Source organism: Cricetulus griseus, chromosome 7, assembly GCF_003668045.3.
Source record: "Cricetulus griseus strain 17A/GY chromosome 7, alternate assembly CriGri-PICRH-1.0, whole genome shotgun sequence".
NCBI classification, from domain to species: Eukaryota; Metazoa; Chordata; class Mammalia; order Rodentia; family Cricetidae; genus Cricetulus; species Cricetulus griseus.
In genome coordinates this window covers 57,160,815-57,185,502 of record NC_048600.1, presented here as the reverse complement: position 1 = coordinate 57,185,502, position 24,688 = coordinate 57,160,815, and the positions used below count along the sequence as shown (strand labels likewise).

At 40.1% G+C, this 24,688-nt stretch overlaps 1 protein-coding gene across 3 annotated transcripts in view; it reads right to left on the bottom strand.

Annotated features, from left to right (window-relative positions):
* LOC100766244 (gamma-aminobutyric acid receptor subunit beta-2) overlaps positions 1–24,427 on the bottom strand; it is a 211,774-nt gene extending 187,347 nt beyond the window's left edge. For all 3 annotated transcript variants that reach the window (XM_035448009.1, XM_035448008.1, XM_027425237.2), the window contains exons 1-3: positions 24,351–24,427; positions 24,135–24,226; positions 23,111–23,178 (exon numbers count right to left, since the gene is read on the bottom strand). In XM_035448009.1, the coding sequence (XP_035303900.1) occupies positions 23,111–23,178; positions 24,135–24,226; positions 24,351–24,427 (237 nt within the window). The remainder of the gene's footprint in view (positions 1–23,110; positions 23,179–24,134; positions 24,227–24,350) is intronic.
* Positions 24,428–24,688: the final 261 nt, after the last annotated feature.

The window sequence follows — 24,688 nt, the reverse complement described above, 5'->3', positions numbered from 1 at the left end:
AATATATTTTGTGCTGTGTTCTAGAAATCATGAGCTAAATAGACAAACATGGTCATCAAAACAGATCAGTAAATCAAACTGGCAAGTCGTGGTAATAAAGATGGCCAAACAATGATTGCCTTAGACTATTGTGATGGGAGAGTTTTTATAGTCCTCATTTTTAAGGCACCAGCTCTCAGGACACAAGCCAGTTCCGATTTAATGTTGAATCTTCAAGCTGTTACTATGGAGGAACTAGACAAGAAAGTATTTTTACAGAGTGTCAGATACACTCTTTTATTTTTCTGTTTGGAGCTACTTTAGCATACGATATCTCCTTATAATTTGCAAATTAACCAATGGTGCTCCAAGTCATTGCTAATATATGTAGACAAAGCACACAGTGAGAATCATGGTAACTATATCCATAGTTCTTATTTTCAGCAAGTTGACAACATGAGGGATAGAGATGGGACAACCCCTGCAAAAACAATTACTTCAAAGCTGTGTAAAGTTAAAGGTAATGCAAGGGGCATTATGACAGTGTTCTCAGTGCAAGGCATGTTGGTGTTTTGGGACAGATTAGAAAACCGAAATTGGGGTTTCTGGTGTCTTCCTTTTGGTGTAAATACTATTCCATAAGTGTGGAAGTAATCTGTTAAAATTTGATAGCATAGGCAGACTGACCTGGAACTAGGTGAGTGAGCCCCTGCCCGCTCCCGACCCCAGACCAGAACACCCCACCACCCCCATCCCACCACCCCCGCCTGAGCCTGCCGGCTTGGGCCAGACACGCCCAGAGAGGGAGGAGCCACCTGCCCCACCAATCCGCTAGCACCCCATTCTTACATTCCGCCGCCGCAGACTGACCTGGAACTAGGTGAGTGAGCCCCTGCCCGCTCCCGACCCCAGACCAGAACACCCCACCACCCCCATCCCACCACCCCCTCCTGAGCCTGCCGGCTTGGGCCAGACACGCCCAGAGAGGGAGGAGCCCCCTGCCCCACCAATCTGCTAGCACTCCATTCTTACATTCCGCCGCCGCAGACTGACCTGGAACTAGGTGAGTGAGCCCCTGCCCGCTCCCGACCCCAGACCAGAACACCCCACCACCCCCATCCCACCACCCCCGCCTGAGCCTGCCGGCTTGGGCCAGACACGCCCAGAGAGGGAGGAGCCACCTGCCCCACCAATCCGCTAGCACCCCATTCTTACATTCCGCCGCCGCAGACTGACCTGGAACTAGGTGAGTGAGCCCTGCCCGCTCCCGACCCCAGACCAGAACACCCCACCACCCCCATCCCACCACCCCCTCCTGAGCCTGCCGGCTTGGGCCAGACACGCCCAGAGAGGGAGGAGCCCCCTGCCCCACCAATCTGCTAGCACTCCATTCTTACATTCCGCCGCCGCAGACTGACCTGGAACTAGGTGAGTGAGCCCCTGCCCGCTCCCGACCCCAGACCAGAACACCCCACCACCCCCATCCCACCACCCCCGCCTGAGCCTGCCGGCTTGGGCCAGACACGCCCAGAGAGGGAGGAGCCCCTGCCCCACCAATCTGCTAGCACCCCATTCTTACATTCCGCCGCCGCAGACTGACCTGGAACTAGGTGAGTGAGCCCCTGCCCGCTCCCGACCCCAGACCAGAACACCCCACCACCCCCATCCCACCACCCCCGCCTGAGCCTGCTGGCTTGGGCCAGACACGCCCAGAGAGGGAGGAGCCCCCTGCCCCACCAATCTGCTAGCACCCCATTCTTACATTCCGCCGCCGCAGACTGACCTGGAACTAGGTGAGTGAGCTCCTGCCCGCTCCGGACCCCAGACCAGAACACCCCACCACCCCCATCCCACCACCCCCGCCTGAGCCTGCCGGCTTGGGCCAGACACGCCCAGACAGGGAGGAGCCCCCTGCCCCACCAATCTGCTAGCACCCCATTCTTACATTCCGCCGCCGCAGACTGACCTGGAACTAGGTGAGTGAGCTCCTGCCCGCTCCCGACTCCAGGCCAGAACACCCCACCACCCCCATCCCACCACCCCCTCCTGAGCCTGCCGGCTTGGGCCAGACAAGCCCAGGCAGGGAGGAGCTCCCTGTGCCCCAAATCTGGTAGCACCCCACTCTTCCATTCCGCCGAACGACCAAGAAACTAGGAACTAGCGAGGAGACCACCAGGAGCGTCGAGATCATCTAGAGTTGTGGACATCGAATTCCTAGCCCCCACACACCACTGGGCCACAAGAGGAGATAGAGAGAACCCACCCGCACCCACTAAAAGGATATGGGGAGAAGACAGAATAAGATTTCACTCAACAACACAAAGACCAACATGACACCACCAGAACCTAGGGACTCCACTCCGGCAAGAGCTGAAAAGCCCAACACAGAGCATGAAGATGAGATGGACCTCAAAAATTATCTCAGCAAGTTGATAGAGACCTTTAAAGAGGAAACAAGAAAATCCCTTAAAGAAATAGAAGAGAAAACAAACAAAAAATTAAATGAATTGGAGGAAAAGACAAACCAAAAAATTCAAGAAATAAATAAATCTCTTAAAGAATCCAAAGAAAGCCAAGAAAAAACATCCAAGCAAGTGAAGGAAGCTCTTGAAATAGTTCAAAACATGAAAGCTGAAATACACACAATAAAGAAAACACAGAATGAGACCATGTTGGAAATGGAAAGGTTGGATAAACGATCAGGAACTAAAGATGTAAGTGTATCCAACAGGATTCAAGAGATGGAAGAGAGAATCTCAGCCACTGAAGACTCGCTAGAGGATATACATTCATCCACCAAAGAGAACCTCAAGTCCAACAAAACCCTAACACAAAATATCCAGGAAATATGGGACACCGTAAAAAGGCCAAACCTAAGAATAATAGGTGTAGAAGAAGGTGAAGAAATACTGCTCAAAGGTACAGAAAACATATTCAACAAAATCATAGAAGAAAACTTCCCCAACCTACAGAAGGATATGCCTATGAAAGTACAAGAAGCTTACAGGACACCAAACAGACTGGACCACAAAAAGAAGTCGCCCCGACACATAATAATCAAAACACCAAATCTACAGAATAAAGAGAAAATATTAAGAGCAGCAAAGGAAAAAGGCCAAGTAACATATAAAGGCAAACCAATCAGAATCACACCCGACTTCTCAATGGAAACTCTGAAAGCCAGAAGGTCTTGGATAGATACCCTACAAGCACTAAGGGAGCATGGATGTCAACCCAGACTACTGTACCCAGCAAAACTTTCAATCACTATAGATGGAGAAAACAAGATATTCCACGACAAAAACAGATTTAAACAATACATATCAACAAATCCAGCACTACAGAAGGCTCTGGAAGGAAAACTCCAACCCAACGAACATAACTACACTCACAAAAACACTGTCAGTAGTTAATCGAATTTCACCAAACACAAAAAGAAACAGAAGGGCAAAATCCACACGCAATGATACCACCAACAATAAATCCAAAACCAAGAAGAACCAATGAACAATGGACGTTAATATCCCTGAATGTCAATGGTCTTAACTTACCCATAAAAAGATACAGGCTAACAGAATGGATACGAAGACAGAATCCATCCTTCTGCTGTTTACAAGAAACACACCTCAAATTCAAAGACAGGCGATACCTCAGAGTAAAAGGATGGGAAAAGATTTTCCAATCAAATGGGCTCAAGAAACAAGCTGGGGTAGCAATACTAATATCTAACAAATTAGACTTTAAACTGAAAGCAATCAAAAGAGATAAAGAAGGGCATTTCATACTCATCACAGGAAAAGTCCATCAAGACGAAGTCTCAATCCTGAACATCTATGCCCCTAATACAAAAGCATCCACTTTTGTAAAAGAAACATTACTAAAGCTCAAACCACACATAAAACCACACACACTTATAGTAGGAGACTTCAACACCCCCCTTATACCACTGGACAGAACTACTAGACAGAAACTTAACAAAGAAACAAAGGATCTGAAAGAAGTTATGACACAACTGGGTTTAACAGATATCTATAGAACATTCCATCCAAACACAAAAGAATATACCTTCTTCTCAGCGCCACATGGAACCTTCTCAAAAATTGACCACATAGTTGGCAGCAAAGCAAACCTCCACAGGTACAAAAGTATTGAAATAACCCCCTGTATCTTATCAGACCACCATGCATTAAAGCTAGAATTCAACAGCAATACGAATTGCAGAAAACCTACATTTACGTGGAAAATGAATAACTCCCAATTGCACCATTCCTTGGTTGAGGAAGAAATAAAAAAAGAAATCAAAGACTTTCTAGAATTTAATGAGAATGTAGACACAACATACCCGAACTTATGGGACACCCTGAAAGCAGTGCTAAGAGGGAAGTTCATAGCACTAAGTGCTCACATGAAGAAACTGGAGGAAAGTCACATTAGAGAATTGACAGAACAACTGAAAGCTTTAGAGCAAGAGGAAGCAAACTCACCAAGGAGGAGTAGACGCCAGGAAATAATCAACCTGAGAGCCGAAATCAACAAAGTAGAAACTAGGAAAACAGTACAAAGAATCAATGAAACAAAGAGTTGGTTCTTTGAGAAGATCAACAAGATAGACAAGCCTCTAGCCAAACTAACCAAAAGGCAGAGAGAGAGCATGCTAATTAACAAAATCAGAAATGAAAAGGGAGACATAACAACGGACACTGAGGAAATCCAGAGAATCTTTAGGTCATACTTTGAAAACCTGTATTCCACAAAATTGGAAAACCTAAAGGAAATGGACAACTTTCTGGATAAATATCACTTACCAAAATTAAATCAAGATCAGATAGACAGTTTAAATCGAACTATAACCCCTAATGAGATAGAAGCAGTAATCAAAAGCCTCCCAACCAAAAAAAGCCCAGGGCCAGATGGCTTCACTGCAGAATTCTACCAGAAATTCAAACAAGAGCTAATTCCAGTACTCCTCAAACTGTTCCACACAATAGAAGCAGATGGGATATTGCCAAACTCTTTCTATGAGGCTACAATCACTTTGATACCCAAGCCTCACAAAGATATGACTAAGAAAGAGAACTACAGACCGATATCCCTCATGAACATCGATGCTAAAATACTCAATAAAATATTGGCCAACCGAATACAAGAACATATCAGAAAAATCATCCACCATGATCAAGTAGGCTTTATCCCAGGGATGCAAGGATGGTTCAACATACGAAAATCCATCAATGTAATCCACTATATAAACAAACTTAAAAAGAAAAACCACATGATCATCTCACTAGATGCTGAAAAAGCCTTTGACAAAATCCAACATCCCTTCATGATAAAGATCTTGGAGAGAACAGGAATAACAGGAACATATCTAAACATGATCAAGGCAATATATACCAAACCAATAGCCAACATCAAAGTAAATGGAGAGAAACTCAAAGCGTTTCCTCTAAAATCAGGAACAAGACAAGGCTGTCCACTCTCTCCATATCTCTTCAATATTGTACTTGAAGTTCTGGCTATAGCAATAAGACAAGAAAAGGGGATCAAAGGGATACAAATTGGAAAGGATGAAGTAAAACTTTCACTATTTGCAGACGACATGATAGTCTACATTAGTGACCCGAAAAACTCTACCAGGGAACTCCTACAGCTGATAAACACCTTCAGCAAGGTAGCAGGATACAAAATTAACTCAAAAAAATCAGTAGCCCTACTATACACAGATGATAAATCCAATGAGAAAGAAATCAGGGAAACATCACCTTTCACAATATCCACAAGCAACATAAAATACCTGGGGGTAACACTAACCAAAAAAGTGAAAGACCTGTACAATAAGAACTTTGAGACTTTAAAGAAAGAAATTAAAGAAGATACCAGAAAATGGAAAGATCTCCCATGCTCATGGATAGGTAGAATTAACATAGTAAAAATGGCAATCCTGCCAAAAGCAATCTACAGATTCAATGCAATCCCCATCAAAATCCCAACACAGTTTTTCACAGACATTGAAAGAACAATACTCAACTTTATATGGAAAAATAAAAAGCCCAGGATAGCCAAAACAACTCTTTACAATAAAGGATCTTCTGGAGGCATCACCATCCCCGACTTCAAGCTCTACTATAGAGCCATAGTTCTGAAAACAGCTTGGTATTGGCACAAAAATAGACTGATAGACCAATGGAATCGAATTGAAAACCCTGATATCGACCCACGCACCTATGGATACCTTATTTTTGACAAAGGTGCTAAATCTATACAATGGAAAAAAGACAGCATCTTCAACAAATGGTGCTGGTACAATTGGATTCGGACATGCAGAAAATTACAGATAGATCCATACCTGTCACCATGCACAAAACTTAAGTGCAAATGGATCAAAGATCTCAGCATAAATCCAACCACACTGAATCTTCTAGAAGAGAAAGTGGGAACTACCCTTGAACAAATTGGCACAGGAGACCACTTCCTGAACATTACGCCAGAAGCACAGACATTGAGGTCTGCAATTAATAAATGGGACCTCCTGAAACTGAGAAGCTTCTGCAAGGCAAAGGAAACAGTCAGTAGGATAAAACGACCACCCACAGAATGGGAAAAGATCTTCACCGATCCCACATCTGACAGAGGACTGATTTCCAAAATATATAAGGAGCTCAAGAAGCTAGCCACCAAAACACCAAACAACGAAATTAAAAAGTGGGGTGCAGAACTAAATAGGGAATTCTCAACAGAGGAATCTGAAATGGCTGAAAGACACTTAAAAAAGTGCTCAAAATCATTGGCCATCAGAGAAATGCAACTCAAAACAACTCTGAGATACCATCTCACGCCTGTCAGAATGGCTAAAATAAAAAACACCAATGACAATCTATGCTGGAGAGGATGTGGAGAAAAAGGAACACTCCTCCATTGCTGGTGGGAGTGCGATCTTGTAAGACCACTCTGGAAATCAGTATGGCGGTTGCTCAGAAAAATGGGAATCAGTGTACCTCAAGATCCAGCCATTCCTCTCTTGGGTATATACCCAAATAGGGCATGTACTTACAACAAGGACATATGTTCAACCATGTTCATAGCAGCATTGTTTGTAATAGCCAGAACCTGGAAACAACCTAGATGCCCCTCTATTGAAGAATGGATTGAGAAAATGTGGTACATTTATACAATGGAGTACTACTCAGCAGAAAAAAGCAATGGAATCTTGAAATTCGCAGGCAAATGGATGGAACTAGAGGAAACCATCCTGAGTGAGGTAACCCAGTCACAAAAAGACAAGCAAGGTATGTACTCACTGATATATGAATTTTAGACATAGAACAAAAGACTACCAGTATATAATGCTCTTCACCAAAGAAACTAGGAAACATGAAGGACTCTAAGGGTTAAATGGTCCCCAGGAATGGAAATGGCATGAACTCCCGAACTAATTGGGGGCATGAGGGTGGGGGGGGAAGGAGCTGCTACAATAAGAGCAAGAGAAGAGGAGAAGAGGAGAGGAAATGGAGGGGCAGAAACATTGAGTTGGGGGAAGAATAGAGGAAAGAGAGCAAGATGAGAGAAACGATATCAGAGGGAGCCACTGTAGGCCCGAGAAGGGATCAGGAACCAGGGAGATCTCCAGAGACCTACAAGGATGACACGATCTGACAATCCAGGCAATGGTGGAGAGGATAACCTAAAAACCCTCCCCCTAAAATGAGATTGATGACTTCTCTTTATGCCATCCTAGAGCCCTCACCCAGTGGCTGATGGAAACAGAGACAGACATCCACAGATATACAATGAGCCGAAATCGGGAATTTAGTTGAAGAGAGGGAGGAATGAAGAACGAAGGGGTCTGTACTAGGATGGAGAAACCCACAGGAACTGTTGGCCTGAACAAGGGAGAGCACATCGACCCCAGATGCTGTCCAGGAGGCCTGTACAAGACTGATCCAGACCCCAGAACATAGATGTCAATAAGGAGGCCTCTGCACTCCAGGGAGCCTCTGGTAGTGGATTAGTATTTTTCCCTGGTGCAAGAAGGGACTTTGAGAGCCCATCCCATATGAAGGGTTACACTCTGGCCCTGGACACATGGGGAAGGGCCCAGGATCAGCATAGGAAGACTTGGTGGACTTTGCTGAGCTCCCGTTGAGGGCCCTACCCTGCCTGGGGAGTAGTGGGTGGATGGGGTTGGGGGGATGGGCTGGGGGTGGGGGAGAAAGTTTGGGGGTGAGGGGAGGGAGAGGGAGAAGGGACTTGAAATAAGCTTGTTCCCTAACTAGAACTAATAAAATAAAATAAAATTAAAAAAAAAAAAAAAAAAAAAAAAAAAAAAAAAAAATTTGATAGCATAGCCGGGCATTGGTGGCACACGCCTTTAATCCCAGCACTGGGGAGGCAGAGGCAGGCAGATCTCTGCGAGTTTGAGACCAGCCTGGTCTACAAGAGCTAGTTCCAAGACAGCTTCCAAAGCCACAGAGAAACCCTGTCTCCAAACCCCGTCTTCCCCCAAAAAGTTTGATAGCATAGTTTGAATGAAGGACTTCTGCTTTCTAAATACAATATATAAGAGCAATGATGTAAAATATATGTGTCTGCAAGGAGTATTATGCATATAGGTGACCTATTCTAATTTTGTTCCTATTAACCAAGTGGAATTTAGATAAAGTATATTAAAAATAAAGATATCATATGTGATTTTTTTTAAGCAACATACTTTCTAGAATTTAGAGATGAGTCTGCTCAAACTGAAGTCTTTTTAGTTGAGCTGAAACATGTGTAGCTGTTATTTTACAGAAACGGAAATGCTGATCACCAGAGCTTTCTGAGACAGGTGTCATCCCATAAAAATGGCAAGTGTGATGTGAAGGGCTAATTTTTCTTTGCTCTCCTAAAATTTAATCAAAATCTAATTTTGCTCTTAATTCCCAGGATTAGCATATACTTTCTTCTGAGCACATTTTTGATTTGAGCAGGAACTGAATTCATTTCTCAGGAATGAAAACTAATGCACAACAGCTAAGAAAAATGTAAATTATAATCTCCAATTTACTCACAAATCCTATTGGGGCTGAAAGTGATAATTACTAGCAGAATTCATATATAAATGACTGAACCTATATGGTTTCGCAGTGTAACAAACTTTTCTTTTTAAAATCTTCTATTCATTTCAGGTTCATGAATTCCCCAAAAAGTCACTTATCAAGCTGGGGTGTAGACTCATACCCATCACCTTTGGAGATTCTGGCAAGGACATATCTACTCCATTCTTAGCAAAATTCTTTTTCTATTTACTTTAGTTTCAACGCTTCTCCCATCACCTTCTGGAGCTGAAGTCATAAATACAGCTGTATTGTCCTGGTTGTAATTGGGCCCTAGCTTCATCTTCTAACCCCTCAGTCCACATCCATAAAATATAATTGTAGAATTTATTTCATAGTTTTTGAAAATAAATTATTTTAAAATTGCACCATATCATAGATGTTTCTCAATAAAACAAGTTGTAAAATTAGTCATAATAATTCCCCAGTCACAGGTCAAAATTTCAATTCTTTTCCCATGTGAACCTGTCATTTTCTTTCAAATAAAAATGCTTTTAGTATAAAGATTCACAGTTTCAAAGAACAGATAAAACCTACTTTTTTGTAATACACTTGATTCAATATTACCTAAATTCAAATGGGCAAAATCTGGTCATGGATTCATTGGTAGAGGGTGTGGCTCACGTATGCAAGTGCTAAGGTAAAGGGGAAAACAGAAACAGACAAACCAAGAGCCAATTCTTGGTTATGCACAGAGCCTTACATAGTCTTTATTGCATATGTGATACATTTCATATTAAGTGAGAGTCAGCTACCTTCTTTTTCCTAGGTAGGTGAAGACATGCTACAGACTCCTTGTGGGACTTGTGTTCATCATTCCCTCAAGCTATCCCACTCTCTTCTCTCTGTCTCATCTTTAAAAGGCAACAGCATAAAAAACAGCAAGCAAATGATAACTGAAGAATGAATACAGAAATGGTGATCAGAATGTAAGCCCTACTCATCCACAGCTGTTCACTCATACTTGAAACTCTTTGTCATGCTGGAATTTTTTGCTTATAGTGCTTCTTTAAAATGACCGATAGCTCATTTCATTCAAGATTAATGCAGAAAGGAGTTCTTTCTGGAGACACATTTCAGTGATAGATCATGCCTAGCTAGCAAGCATGAGACTGGAACTGCTATAATCTGTTCTGTGAGCAAATGAACAAAAGAGGAGAAAAATAAATAATTTCAGTAGTCCAACTCTTGAAAACTCAGCATGCTCACAAAAATATCAATGTCTAAAGGATATCTTTATAAGTGACTGAATGGCTAGTTGCTCAATTGTACAGTTCATTGTCAATCTAATTTACTAATCTCCAGAAACAGGAATAGGCAAAAATGTGTTTCAAATGAACAAACCCTGCTTTGTAAAAGAAGTGAACAACACTCAAAAATATTTCTTTACAGTTTCAGACATTAGAAGCTGCAAGGTAAGAAATATTCATAGAAAACATCACATATTTAATTTTCTCTGTTGAAGTCCCTACTATCTAACGTTCTTGTTAACAAAAGAACATACAGAAAAAAGTGAAGTGAATTGTATGTGATTACTAGCATGATTCCTATTTTCATGGAAATTGAAAAATTCAAAACCAGTATTGAAATAATAATAGAGTAAAAATATTACAGTGCTTTACAAAATAAATCCTGTTTAAATATCACATTTGAGTGTGTTTCATAACATATTAGTGCATAAATACATGGGCCTACATGTATTGATAGAGTAAAAAAGCCTGAGGTTCTAAACCTCAATTGTGGTGGCCTTTATCATCATGTGACTATGTACAGGTTAATTACTCAAAATTTAGTCTGTGCATCTATAAAATGAGCCCCTAATTTTTCAGTTATTAGGTTAATTGTGCTGTGTAATGTAGCATGAGTTCTAATAGGTCTTAATAATAAAAACCCAGAGTCAGATATCTGGGTAAATGCCAAATGATCAGAGAAGTAAAGGAGCCAGCCACAAGATCGACCTCTTACCTCCACTGAATCCTCAGACCAAAGGGGTGATCTTGTCACTAGGAATCAATGAGCTCCTTGGCTGAGTGCAATGAGCTTCTGTCTCCTCTTGTTTTGTATTCCTCTCTCTGCCCAGCCATATCAGTTGTCTGCACCTCCCTAGAGCTGGGATTAAGAGCCTGTGACTCCCAAGTACTGGAATTAAAAGTGTGAGAAACCACTTCCTGACTTTGTTTCTCTTTTAGACTGAATCCGTCTCATGTACCTCAGGGTGACCTTGAAATCACAGAGACCCTCCTGTCTCTGCCTTCTGAGTGATGAGATTAAAGGTGTGTACCACTACTGCCTGGCCTCTATGGTTAACTAGGGGCTAACTCAGCATTCTGATCTTCAGGCAAGCTTTATTTGTTAAAGCAGAAACAAAATTTATCTAAAATAAAATAAATGATTTTCTATATATCAAGAGTCACTGAGTGAAATCCCAGAAACGGCCATGATCAGGGACATGTAAAATGATGGGTGTAAAGATATTCAAAATTATAAGACATAATTTTGGTTAGTATATTATGAACTTATATATCATGTATTTTAGGTACATTCACATTCATATATATATGCATATTCATGTATTCACATGTTTTTTATACAAATTTCATTCCTCATCTACATTTGCCATTCCATGAGCCCCCTATAAAATTGTAACACTTTCATAAAATAAATAGTAGGAATGGTTTTCACAGAAAATGCATGAACATGTAACTGGCATTGTGGAATGGAGTTTTTCATTTGTATTTAATATGAAAGATTAAAAGTCCTAATAATTATCAATAGTGAATTTTCCCTATCAAAATGAAGTCATGGGTCAAAATAACAAAATCTATTAATTAGCAGATTTAAAGTGATATAATTTTTGTGTGTCAATATGTAAATTGCACATGTTAATATATAATATGACAGTGGTTTTATAATCCTGTCAGATAACAATATACAATAAATTATGTAAAATATTTACAAATATATTTACAATAGATATAGAATCACCATGAGCATTTATATATTCATAATTATGACAAACATTTACAAGCCACATTTATGTATCTGAAATACTTAAATAGGAGACTAAAATAATAGGATTTATATAAAAATAGAAATAGTTCAATCTAAATTTTAAAAGAAAATAATAGTGGAAAACTGAATTTTATTTACCTGATTATTTAATTATTTGTTTAATTAAAGTGGCATTGTTGTGTTTTGGATTTGAAATGTCTACAAAGGTTTATATGTATTTCTCCAGTGTAAGGTGGTGATGGAAGTAGAGCCTTGAAGAGGTGGGGTCTAGATGGAACAAGGTTGGTCATTAGCAGTGTGACCTGCTCAGCTGCCATGACGTGGGTTGGCCTGCTTTTCCATGTTGTCTAGCCATGGGCTGCTGGGCCATTACAGGACCCAGGCATCAAGGCCCAATGACTATGGACTATATAAAATTCTAGTGGTTTATTCAGGGAGTGTTCTATCATAGTAGTGCAATGGTAAGTAACAGAACTGCCACGTAAAAACCTACAGACAAATTTTTTAAAATCATTTTGATTAATAGTTTTGAAAAAATTTGGTGCTGAAAATTACTGATCTTTAAGGTGCCCAACCATCCAGGCCTTACATTTCAAAAATATTTATTTTTAATTACATTCACATATGTGGTGTGTGTGTCTATGTGTAGGTATGTACACATGAGTGCAAGTTCCTAAGGAGACCATTGGCATTGGAACCTCTGGGCTTGGAGTTACAGGCAATTGGAAGCTACCTGATGTGTACTGGGGATTGAAATCAGGTCCCCTGGCAAGAGCAGTATGCTTCATTGTTGTAAAAGCTTTCATCATAGTTAGGGACTAGTCAATTGTTACCATTTCTTTTGATGGTAAAAATATCAAATTAACTTCTAATTTCACTCTAAATTAGTGTTTCTAAAAGAATGACATCCCAGCTTGGAGGTAGTGGTAGACACCTTTAATCCTAACATGCTGGAGGCAGAGGTAGGTGGATCTTTATGAGTTCGAGGTAAGCCTGGTGTACAGAGCAGTGAGTTCCAGGTCAGCCTAGGGAACAGTTTCTCTTGTTACACAGAAAATTCCCATCTTGAAAAAACAAAAAGCAAAAACAAGCCAACAAAAAGAATAACATCCCCCAATGATACCTGCATCTGTGATGCCTGAGAGCTCTCAGACATGTGGCGTTCTGCCTCACACTGATTTACTAACTCGGGTTCTGGGCACAGAATCATTAGACATGAATGCTAACACAGAAAAAATAGATGATCACTATGAATTAATCCTCAGAGTTTCATTGTGTGTTGCATATTCACATCCCTGTCTCAGCATCCGAAATGGTCATGTCCTCTCACTGTCAACCTCTGAAATAAAGATGTCATCTATATTGCAAAGGAAGACTTAACTCTAAAGTAAAATCTACCTCAATAAACTACCATAAAACCTAACCAATAAGGCAGTCCTGTAGTCAGCACTTGATGAATATTTTCCCAAAACTGTCAATAACAATCAAAAACAAGTCCAGCCCTCAGTGGTTGCACATCTTGAGATAGTTAGGCCTGTTCTGAGCAACAGAGGTACTTACAAAGGCTGGCCTCTCAATCTCTGGTCTTCCCCTCTGGCGTACTCACATCCTTTTCCTAAAACATACATTAATCTCCCTTTAAAACTTCATTAATTTAATTGTTGCTGTTGTGTTAGGAGGAAATTTATATCATCTTAAATTGCCTGAGAATTACTTTTTAGCAAAGACCTATTGGCAGGAAAATGGACACTAGGTGCCAACTTACAGAGCAAGAAAATAAGAAGTGGCAATAAAAATGCCTATAGCACATTAACAAAATTGCCAGCAAAAGCCAGCAGGCAAAACACCTCCCCAGACTTCTCCATATAGGCTGTGACAACCCGTTTATCTCCTTGAGTAATATACAATATGATAGAGTATATATAATATATCATATATTATATATTTGGCAAATAATATGCATGACTAGAAACACAAATTTTAGTTTTATATCTTTTAAATTTCATTAACAATGTTTTCTTCTTTAATGATCAGTTTCAAGGCATATATATAACATCCAAAAACATAGTAATTTTAGTAAAACTCAGAATACCATAGCTGTAAGGATATGAGTCAAGCTCATTCTGATACTGTTCTGTTCTGATTCTGATACAATTTTCTGTTCTGCATATTTTGTATATCATTATTAATGAAGCATAAAATTACATTATGCACTCCTTTATTTTTTAGTTAATCAGTTGCCATAATTGCATGCATCTATTAAAAATAGATGCAACAGATTCCTTTTCTAATAGCAGTCAATGAATAACTGGTACAAGATCAATACATTGTGTTTGCACATGTACAAAATTATAGAAAGAATACATACAAACACTAGTTTGCCTTGGTGATAATGATATTATATATTCTCATTCCTATAATTGTAAAAATGTTTCAGTCCTATTAAATTAAAGTGTACTATATAGTACTATAAAATAACCAAGAACACTGTAGAGTATATGAGTAAGAACAAGAATTAAAATGTAATAAACTCTTCCATGGGGAATCATCAAATCTGTCACATCATTTGGGGGCTGGCCTAGGCCCTCCTCCATGTATCTGGACTGAAACAGTATCCTTCCATAGGGGATGGGCACCAGAAGTCCATTTGTGCACTGGGGATAAATATGAACGGTTGGGGGGTTGTTTGGGGGATTGGTAAGGGGGCATGGGAGAACGAGAGGGAGAGGGTATGGGAGGATTAATATGCAAAATTATTGTTTCTAAATAAAAAAGAAAAAATGTAATAATCCCAAACGAAAACAATTTGAAAGAACTAACAAGGATGAAGGTTTTTTTTTTTGTATTTTTAAATAGTTTACCCACAATAGGCTTCTGAACATAGATAAGAATGGCCATTAAACAAAGAAAAACATCATTCAGTAAGAATGTTTTTCCCTACATGCTTGAAGGCAAAAGTTTGCTATTCTTAACACCACTGATTCTACAAAACATTTTTTGGTTTTCATAATTTAATGATTCTCACATGCATCTAATAAATAGAAGCAAGAGGTGCTGTTGAAACACCTTAGGGTACACATGATAGCTCTCTACAAGCGTGCTACCTGACCCCGAGTACCAGGAGTGCCAAGGTTCAGATACTTTGAATGAGTAAAAAACAAAAATGCCTCCTTCCAAAAACTAAACTGCCTTCCTCCAAAGTATTTTCTCCAGTTCATATTCTTATAGGAATACTGTAATTGTGTAATGGATTAAGAGGAAAATAAAACATAGATGATGCCTTTCTAAATCACGACATTGAAGAAATGTCACTCCATCTGCTTTCTTTACAATGTAAGCCCATAGTCAGAGCTTTAATTCACCTCTCAATCCAGCAAAGCCTTGCTAAATACCCAACAAGAGAAACAGCAAAGAATACCCTCTGATAGAGAGCTGAAATGAAGGTTTTAAAATTGGAAATATTGAATGGAATAGATGCTCAAAAACACATGAAAAGTCTAAAGATTCCATGCTCATGATGGAATTTCATTTAGGTCATTTGGTAAAGGGGTAAAAGCACAAAGGGGTAGGAAATGGGGGTCTTGAATATTTACAAAGAAAATGGAAGAGGGTTGTGTTTTCACACAGTGCCTATCCACAGATTACAATCATTAAATCTTTTGAAAATTAAGTCAGCAATATTGATGACAATTACTTACCATAAATTAGTAATGTTTATGGTCACCTGACTGACATCACTGAAGCACTAAAGTTAGGCTTGTCAATGACTGAGACTCATTAACAATGAAAGAAGTTAACCCGATGCAATTAGCTTCCTACACTGCTTGAGATCCTATGTAAACCTTCCTTTAGTCATTTGACCATATTAAGTATATACTGAATAAAGCACCTGACTAAAGGAATCAATTGTATTAGAGTGAGGTGTTTTAAAGACAGGACAAGGAATGACAGCAACATCTCATAAATGACTCATTATTTAATCCATCCAATGTTTACACACACACACACACACACACACACACACACCTCAGAAGAAATAATACCAAACAGTATCCTGGTAGAATGAAAATGATCAAAGAATTAGATTTTTGAATGTTAAAAGGACACTCTAAATGAGATGCTAATATTGAGAGATGTTGAAGGTGATTATTTGCTGCCTTTTGACCTTGAAAATATCATTCTTCATCTCTGCACTTTAGTTTTCTCTTTTCATAATCTGATTGTAATGATCTGTTTTTCTAAGAGGTTTGGTAATGAGATAATGTAAAATAGCACAATGACTGCATAAGAACTCAATAAACAGTGGATATAATTATTTTATCATATTAATGATATGGTGATGACTATCTATTGTGATGGCTGAACACTGCACAGATGGTGGAGGAGGAAGACAATGGGAAGAAGAGGAGGAAGATGGAGAGAAGAAGGATGCAAACAAGGGTGAACAGCAGGAAGAGGAATGGGAATAGGAAAGAGAAAAGGTTGAGGAGCAAGAAGGGAAGGAATTGTTGAGGAAAAAGAGAATAGATACGAACAGGGGGGAAGTGAGGAGGAGGAAGAAAGAATATTGGAAAGGAGGTAGAGAGGAAATGTGAAAGAAGAGGAGGAAGAGTAGGAGGAAATGGGTAATTTGCCAATGTTGAGTAGAAGAGCTTCTTGCACATAATTTGTTTAGAGATAATCCAAACTGTGGCCACTCAGTGTTCATTCATGCTTCAGCCCCTTCATGTTAGCCTAATGACCCTCTTACCTATTCCACAACAGCCATCCTTCATCCTCTGTCTCACTAGAAAATGTCTCCTGTGGTACATAGAATATGAAAGTCTTCAGTCAATAAACTTTCAGCTTCTCACTCTATCTACTCTATCATTTTTGACTCACCTACTGCTTCCTGAAGGTCATTTCTTCTCTAAAGCACATAAGGCCCTTTTTTTTTTCAATTTTCCTCTCCTCAAAAGTGCAGTTGGCCTCCAATCACTAAAAGCTCCTGTTGTGATTTGTTCGTATGTTCCTGTCACCACGACTGAGCAGCAAGTCTCACAACGTCTCTAAAATGATCCTGGTAACACCTGACCCAATTGACCACTTTTTCTCACTCAAACTCTCATGTGCATCAGCCTCTAGGATATTCACTGAAAGTTCTCACACCAGTCCCTTCTTCCCTGACTCTTAGCTGATGATCAAACTCTTTTCTGAGCTCCTTTACTTCAGTCTGCTAATGAAACTGCAGGGCTCACAGGTGCCTACTTTTGCCTATCTTCCCCCCTTTTTCTCTTCATACAGTTATAAGTCTCACTCACCTGCCACAGTGTTCCTGTTCATCCTCAGCCATTCTTCTTTCTATATTATAGGCTTCCACTTTTCAACCACCTACCAGTTACCCCTACTTGAACACTGCATGCATATAGGAAACTCAGCATTACTCGGACTGAACACACCATCAGCAAAGACTTCATCCTTCTAGTCTCCACTGCCTTTCTTTTTTATTTTTATTTTTATTTTTTGGTTTTTTGAGACAGGGTTTCTCTGTGTAGCTTTGGAGCCTGTCCTGGCACTCGCTCTGGAGACCAGGCTGGCCTGGAACTCACAGAGATCCGCCTGACTCTGCCTCCCGAGTGCTGGGATTAAAGGCGTGTGCCACCAATGCCCGGCTACACTGCCTTTCTTATGTTCTATGTAGCAATAAATATCACAGACTCCATCTAAACACTAGCAATTCTGATCTGTAAGTGATTGGTTTTTTTTACTTCCTCCATTATGGTCATATCTTAACTCACCAATGATTCCTAGCCTTTATAGTTAGTTTTCATATCTTCTTTAGACCTTAGCTTTTCTATGCTTCTGTTCACCTCCTGTACTTCTCAACCATCTTCTAGATAGTTGAGTCAGATTGTGTTATTCTGTTAATATTTTTCATGGGTCCTTACCCTCTTTGAAAAAAGTAACAAGCTCTTGAGTAAGATAGGCAGATACACACTCTCTCTCTCTCTCTCTCTCTCTCTCTCTCTCTCTCACACACACACACACACACACACACACACACACACACACACACACACACACACACACACACACACATACACACATTGGTGTACTCTGTATAATATGGCCACTGCCTATGATGCCATCACCATGTCTTTACCATGGTCCCCAGGATCACACCAGCTTTTTAAAGTTACCAGATAAATCCCTGATGCTGTTTCTTTTCTTTTGCCATATTCTCTCCTATTAGTTACTTTCTAGTTTTACTTTCTTCTTGGAACACCAATCCATAGATCTCTAACTCCATTTTGACCTCTATGTATCTCATCATTATTACATATTTCTACATAATGTTCTGTCCTCCCTCAAAGTACTTACAAGTTGACATTGGGTTCACTCTACACTGTCGTTTTAAATGGTGCATGTCTTCAAATGAAGCATTATGCTCTATGATCTATTTCTCCACATATGCATTTTAGGTTGTAGGCAGTAATAACAAATTTCTCCTATGAAAATTCATTCTTCCAGGTGTGGTGGCCCACGATGGTAGGATTTGCTGAAGGAGGCAGAGGGAGGAGGATCACGAGTTCGAGGTCAGCCTGGGCTACACATTTAAAAGCTTTTTGCCAAGATGGTGCGGAAAATGAAGAAGGAAGCTCCTGACCCTCCCAAAGCCGAAGCAAAAGCGAAGGCCTTGAAAGCCAAGAAACCATCCACAATTGCAAAAAGAAGATCCTATGGCCCAAGACACTGAGGCTCTGGAGGCAGCCCAAATACCCTGGAAAGAGCATGCCCAGGAGAAGGAGCTTGACCACTACATCCTCATCAAATTCCACCTGACCACCAAGTCAGCCATGAAGAAGATAAAAGACAACAACACACACTTGTGTTCATTGTGAACATCAAGGGCAATAAGCACCAGATCAAACAGGCTGTAAAGAAGCTCTATGACACTGATGTGGCCAAAGTCAACACCCTCATAAGGCCTGATGGTTGGCTCCTGATTATGATGCTCTGGATGATGCCAACAAAATTGGGATCATTTAATCTGAGTCCAGCTGGCTAATTCCAAATATATACTTTTTCTCCATAAAAAAGAAAATAAAATGAATACTTCCTTCAATGCTGGAAACTTCATATACTGGCAGAGACAGTGGACATGTGAACTATGTAGCAAATAAGCCAACTTGACATACCAAATACCAAATACTAAATGAGCATTGAAATTAAGAAGTGACAAAAGACTGATAGAAGAAAGAGAACACTAGGCACCTGCTTGGCTGTTCAACAAAGACCTGAAAGATAAGACTTAGACTAAGCAAATGTAAGAACCCAAGACAGAGCTGGAGAGTAATGCACACTGGGATATAAAGCTACATGAGGTCAAGGGCAGGGTAATCTTCTTTGTTACTCTGTCCATCAGGCCTTACACATATCTTGCTTATAGTAACAGCTAAATAACTAGTTCTTGAATGGAATTTTAAGCTGTGCAGCTGGCCATACAAGAAACATCTGTATATTTTTATAGCATTACTTCTCTTCATTTGCCATTCCATAAAAAGGTAATTTTGTGAATGTGTTTACTAGAACTCTTTCCTGAAAAGTGAAATATTGCTTCAGTTGGTTGGCAAATGTGCCATTTCAAAATGAAGAATCTGCCTCAAATGAAGAAAAAGCTATTTTGGTCTATAATTCTCAGAGCCAAATTTGAATCGTAAAATGCACTTTTCATCAAAGAATCTTAACAAAAAGATTCCTGCCAATTTAACCAAGACATCTAAAAATGTTTCATTCCAGAGCCAAGTATCCTGCTTAGCAGCATTCTGACTGAAATCATATTTTCCAAAGATCTTCTACTGGATGGTGGTCACCTGAGTCCAGAGCCTGCCACACACTCACCACCCTCCTAGAACTCAAAATTACACACGGGTTAGAAATTTGGGGCTTCCTTAATGTTTTTCTACATTTCAAAGTTTTCCTGAAACTTTTCTGTATGTAACAGTTACCATAACAGACAAGCATAACTAGAGACATGTGTAACTTGGAGATGGAAGTGAACTAAACATGTCCTTTTCATTTCAACCATGGAGAAACTGCAATCTAATTGAGGTGCAGGACCATCTCACAGAAACATAGGTAAGAAGCAGGAGTGAATACTAGGTACCTTGAATGCTTGCCTGGTTTTCGCTCATCATTAAGTTAAGTGCATCCAATGCCATTTTCCTAATTCTGGTATTTATCTGGGATGGTAGAACAGAACTATTGGTCTCCTTTGACACTTAAGGAAACTGAGACCTTTGTGACTGTGGATAAACTAGGTGTGACTAAGAAATAGAGCTGGCATCTATCACCTTTGAGCCAGATCAGAATCTTTCTACCATTGTCATCTGTAAAGCAAAACAAAACAAAAAAACAAGACCAGAAAAAAGAAAGGAAAAGAAATCACAGTAACACAGACCTTTTATTCCTTCTGTTCAAATGAGTGAATGATCTAGGGAATCTCATTCTTCAGAGGCAGATGCACATAATAAGAGTTACTAGATACTAGTTCACAAGCCAAATTGAAGAAGAAATCTGTTTATTAATCAACTTTGAGGTTTCACTTAAATAAATAATCAACCATTCTTTAGATACTAAATATAACTAAAATAGCCCAACACTTATAGGCCTTTATACAATATGCAATGAACATCTTATATTGAGCTACCAACAGGGGTCTAAGTCATCTGTTGCTTCCAAGGGAATAGTCATATTTAGAAACAAGGTAATAGCAACATATGCTATAAAATATTCTTTGGAGGATTAATTTTAGGTCAACAAGACTGGTGGCTGAAGTAAATATAAGGTTTTCGACAGCTCCAAGTGTGGCTGGACAAATCCATGAGTGTCAGCATTAAGCTAAGAAAGGAATCTGGCTTGGAAGTTTTCACACTTGCTTCAAATCATTAATGCTACAATGTTGTCCCATTTACAAGCTGACATTTATTTTTGCACTTTCGACATCCCATGACTTCTCTGAAACAGTAAATAGCTCAATGTGATGACACCCTACCTCAGCTGGATCTATATTTTGACTAGCAGGTCTTGGCATTGTGTCCACCTCTGATACCACTCCAAAATGGTACATGCAGGGGGGAAATGTCAAAGGAATTCATGAAGAAAATCAAAGTTTACCACTCTATCTACCCCATGTAAGGATGTAATGCATCCAATTCCTTACCTAACCTATTGTAGTAACCTGGAGTTGGTCATTTACTGAGCATTGTTTCATCTTTTAGATGCTTTTATCTTATTTTCTATATTTATTATTATTTTGTGATATTTTAAAGAAGCAGTTGGTAAAATAATATTTTATTGCAGAAGAGGAGCATACATCAAAAAGAAAATAGATGAGATAGGAATCTAATGCAACCACAATTAGAGAACACAAAACGTTACTTGATTTCTATATAACTTTCAAGTTAGCAGCTTAGAAATTCAATTTAGAGTCATTCCATAATTTAGATCACGGAAGTACCCAGATTAGGACATTTTCTATTTTTATGTTCATATTCGAAACATCTAAACTGATGGAAGACTTCTCAAATCCTACAAAAGCAAATATTTGCAAATCTGAGAAATGTCTTTCTTCTGTGTGTGTGTGCCATACAATAAAAAAATTATTACAGTGTGATTTCTGTTGTTAACCCACTGCTGAATTAGTTGATTGTCACCCTTGAGTTTCTGTAAAATGATCAGAATCGTATGATGCCTTGAGGTCATTACTGTCTGGCACCTGTGATTGCTATATGAGTTGCCTCTTTGATTTCTGGGAATCTGGGAACTTCTGTCAAGTTGATATGAGAGGCAGACTAAATTCTAATACTTCAAACTTCTTGAGTTAATTAGTATGTCCTAAATTTCATGTCCCAATGGCTGGCTTAGAAGTGCTCGTATAAAAGATTACACATTTCAACTCCTTCTTTAATTATTCATCCACTTTTAAGACAGGAGGATAGGAGGATGTCATAAAACGATCTGAAAAGTGCCCTGTACTATCAGATCTGGAAGGAATACTGAAATATCACATTGAGGTTTAGTATGTCTTGACAGACTTTCCAGAAGGGAAAAACAGAGAGAGAGAGAGAGAGAGAGAGAGAGAGAGAGAGAGAGAGAGAGAGAGAGAGAGAGAGAGAGAGAGACTCTGCGAAATGCCCCTGAGTTAAGTGGGGGAATCTGGGACACTTGTCCTTGTCATGCATGTCCGCAGTGCTCCAACATGGGCAGCAGGGGGCGCTCCTGCATGAAGCAAGCCCCCCCCAGAAAAGTGATTCCCTGTTGAAGAACACAGGTTCTTCCTACACCCCTCTTTCTTAGTGCTTGCTCTTTATCCACAGAGGTACTGAGTGTGATCGTCAATAAATTGTATGAGGTTGGTACATATGATGATTAACATTGCAGGTTCAATAAGAGTACACTTGCTATTAAGCTTGCCTTTTGGAAACAGAGTGACATTTCTTTTATCTCACTGGGACAGTAGAAGAGGTTAAAGAAGATGGAGAGCAGTGGAGGTGGGTATGCTGAATGAAGTTAAGTATAAAGAGGCTTTTCCCCAAAGCAACAAGTGGGCATCAATATTCCAGGATCAATTACTTAGTCTCTTTGTGATAGTTTAGTTTGTAAGATAAACTCCCTGTCACATTCAAATCCTCCTTTTCCCACGACTGATCCCCAAATCCAGAATTGTCACTTGACAAACGGAGGTGTTCAAGAAGCTGTGAGAACCATGCATTCTGCAGGGGCCCTCCAGCATATTGCTGCCTTTTACAAATGCATGTGTGATGTCTTTTACTCACTCTGTATTCAGACACAGTGTTGAATCCAATTTGGGAAATGGGCAACAAACCAGAAGGAGTTGTTCTGTAACTACAGAATTCCAGGGCAAAATACCATGTCCCTGTCCCTATACCATACATATATTCAAGCATACCACACCCCCAATGCCTGCACTCTCCCATTCCCAAATGAAGGATGGCAGAGGCATAGCTAGGAACATTAATACTCACCATATTGACTTCAGAGACCATATCAATGCTAGCAATATCAATGTTCATTCCTACAGCCACAGGGGGACCTGCAAATCAAGATGATCAGCCACGTGACTTCTCAGAACTTAGTCATTCACAACAAGAGTTGTCACTGGGAACCCTATTGAATCCCCCTCTAAAGTTAATTCTCAGGTTCATCACTTCCCTACTTCTTGGCAAGAAGAGTGGGGGAACACTCTTCTAGGAATATGTACACATGTGCTGATGGGATAGTGATTCCAGCTGTGTCTACAAATGCCAATGTATCAGCTTGTGAATTCATACAACTGACAGCAGCAGAACAATGTTTTAACCCTGGGAATTGGTGTGTATTACATTGAAACCCCCTCCTTCTCATTTTTACCCACACACTTCTGTGTGTAGGTTTTAACTCTTTAGTTCCATTAAGAGTCTGAAGAGAAATTCAATTTTCACACTAGCTTATCTGGGGCTTCAGAGGGAGAGAGATGTCCATTTCCCTCTGCTATCCCTGTTCTCCATCCCCCAGACCCGATTCTTTCCTAAGCCATTCCCCTTAGGGGACTGGATGGTGTCAGACATGAGCCACTTTAAACCACGGCCAGAACTCTTCCAAAGTATGTGGGCACAGGGAGTTGAGGCCACCTCTCAGCCAACTGCCTGAACACCCTGTCCTCAAAAATATATTACAAGACAGTCCTGGGCACACTGTTAAGTAAACTTAAGAGGCTTGTATCTTAGGAAAACTCAGATTGGAAGCAAAGATTTATCATGGTGAAGGAGATGGAAAGCGGTTACCAAGTCTGATTACACGCCAAGGGGGTCATTTTGAAAGACCTCTTAAGTGCTCGACAGTAACAAACTGACTTAAGTTTGGATCATTTCTCACCATGGTAAAATAAGGAAACATTCCATACACCACATGCACCCACAACTAAGGAGAAGGCAGAGAGCGCACACAAAGCCCAAAAGACAGCTTCTGCTAGAGCCGGGCTGTTTCTTATTTGCAAGGCAATCCCATTACCTCCAAAATCTGGTCTCAGGCGAATGTCATAGCCTTTCAACAGTCTGTCCACCGTCTCTTTAACCAACGACATATTACTAGGGTCATTGACACTACAGAAAAAAATGACAATAAACAGGAATGAATAAAGAAGCCAGCACGGCATCTTCAACAGCCCTGCTCACAGAGAGGTATGCAGACAGAGCCCTGACAAGTGAGAAAGGAAAAGACACTTACCTCTGAGCACAGACAGCGGCGATTATTAAGGGAAACGACCAAATCCCAAAGTAGCCCCTTTTCCGGACTCTCCACATCCCTTTAGTTTTTGATGGGATTGAGGGATTCACTGAAGAGAGGAGATCCAACTTAGTCTGCCCAGTGCAGTAATTCTAATGTGGAGCGCATGCGCACGGCGTACCAAAACATCAAAGGGGCAGCGGCGGGGACAGAGATTTCCTTGTTTAAGAAAAATTAAAGGGGAAAAAGGAAGAAAAATGTATATATGCGCAATATGTACATGTTTGAATAATATTAAACTGTCACCCCAGAAGTGCATCCAGAGTTGAATCTTTATT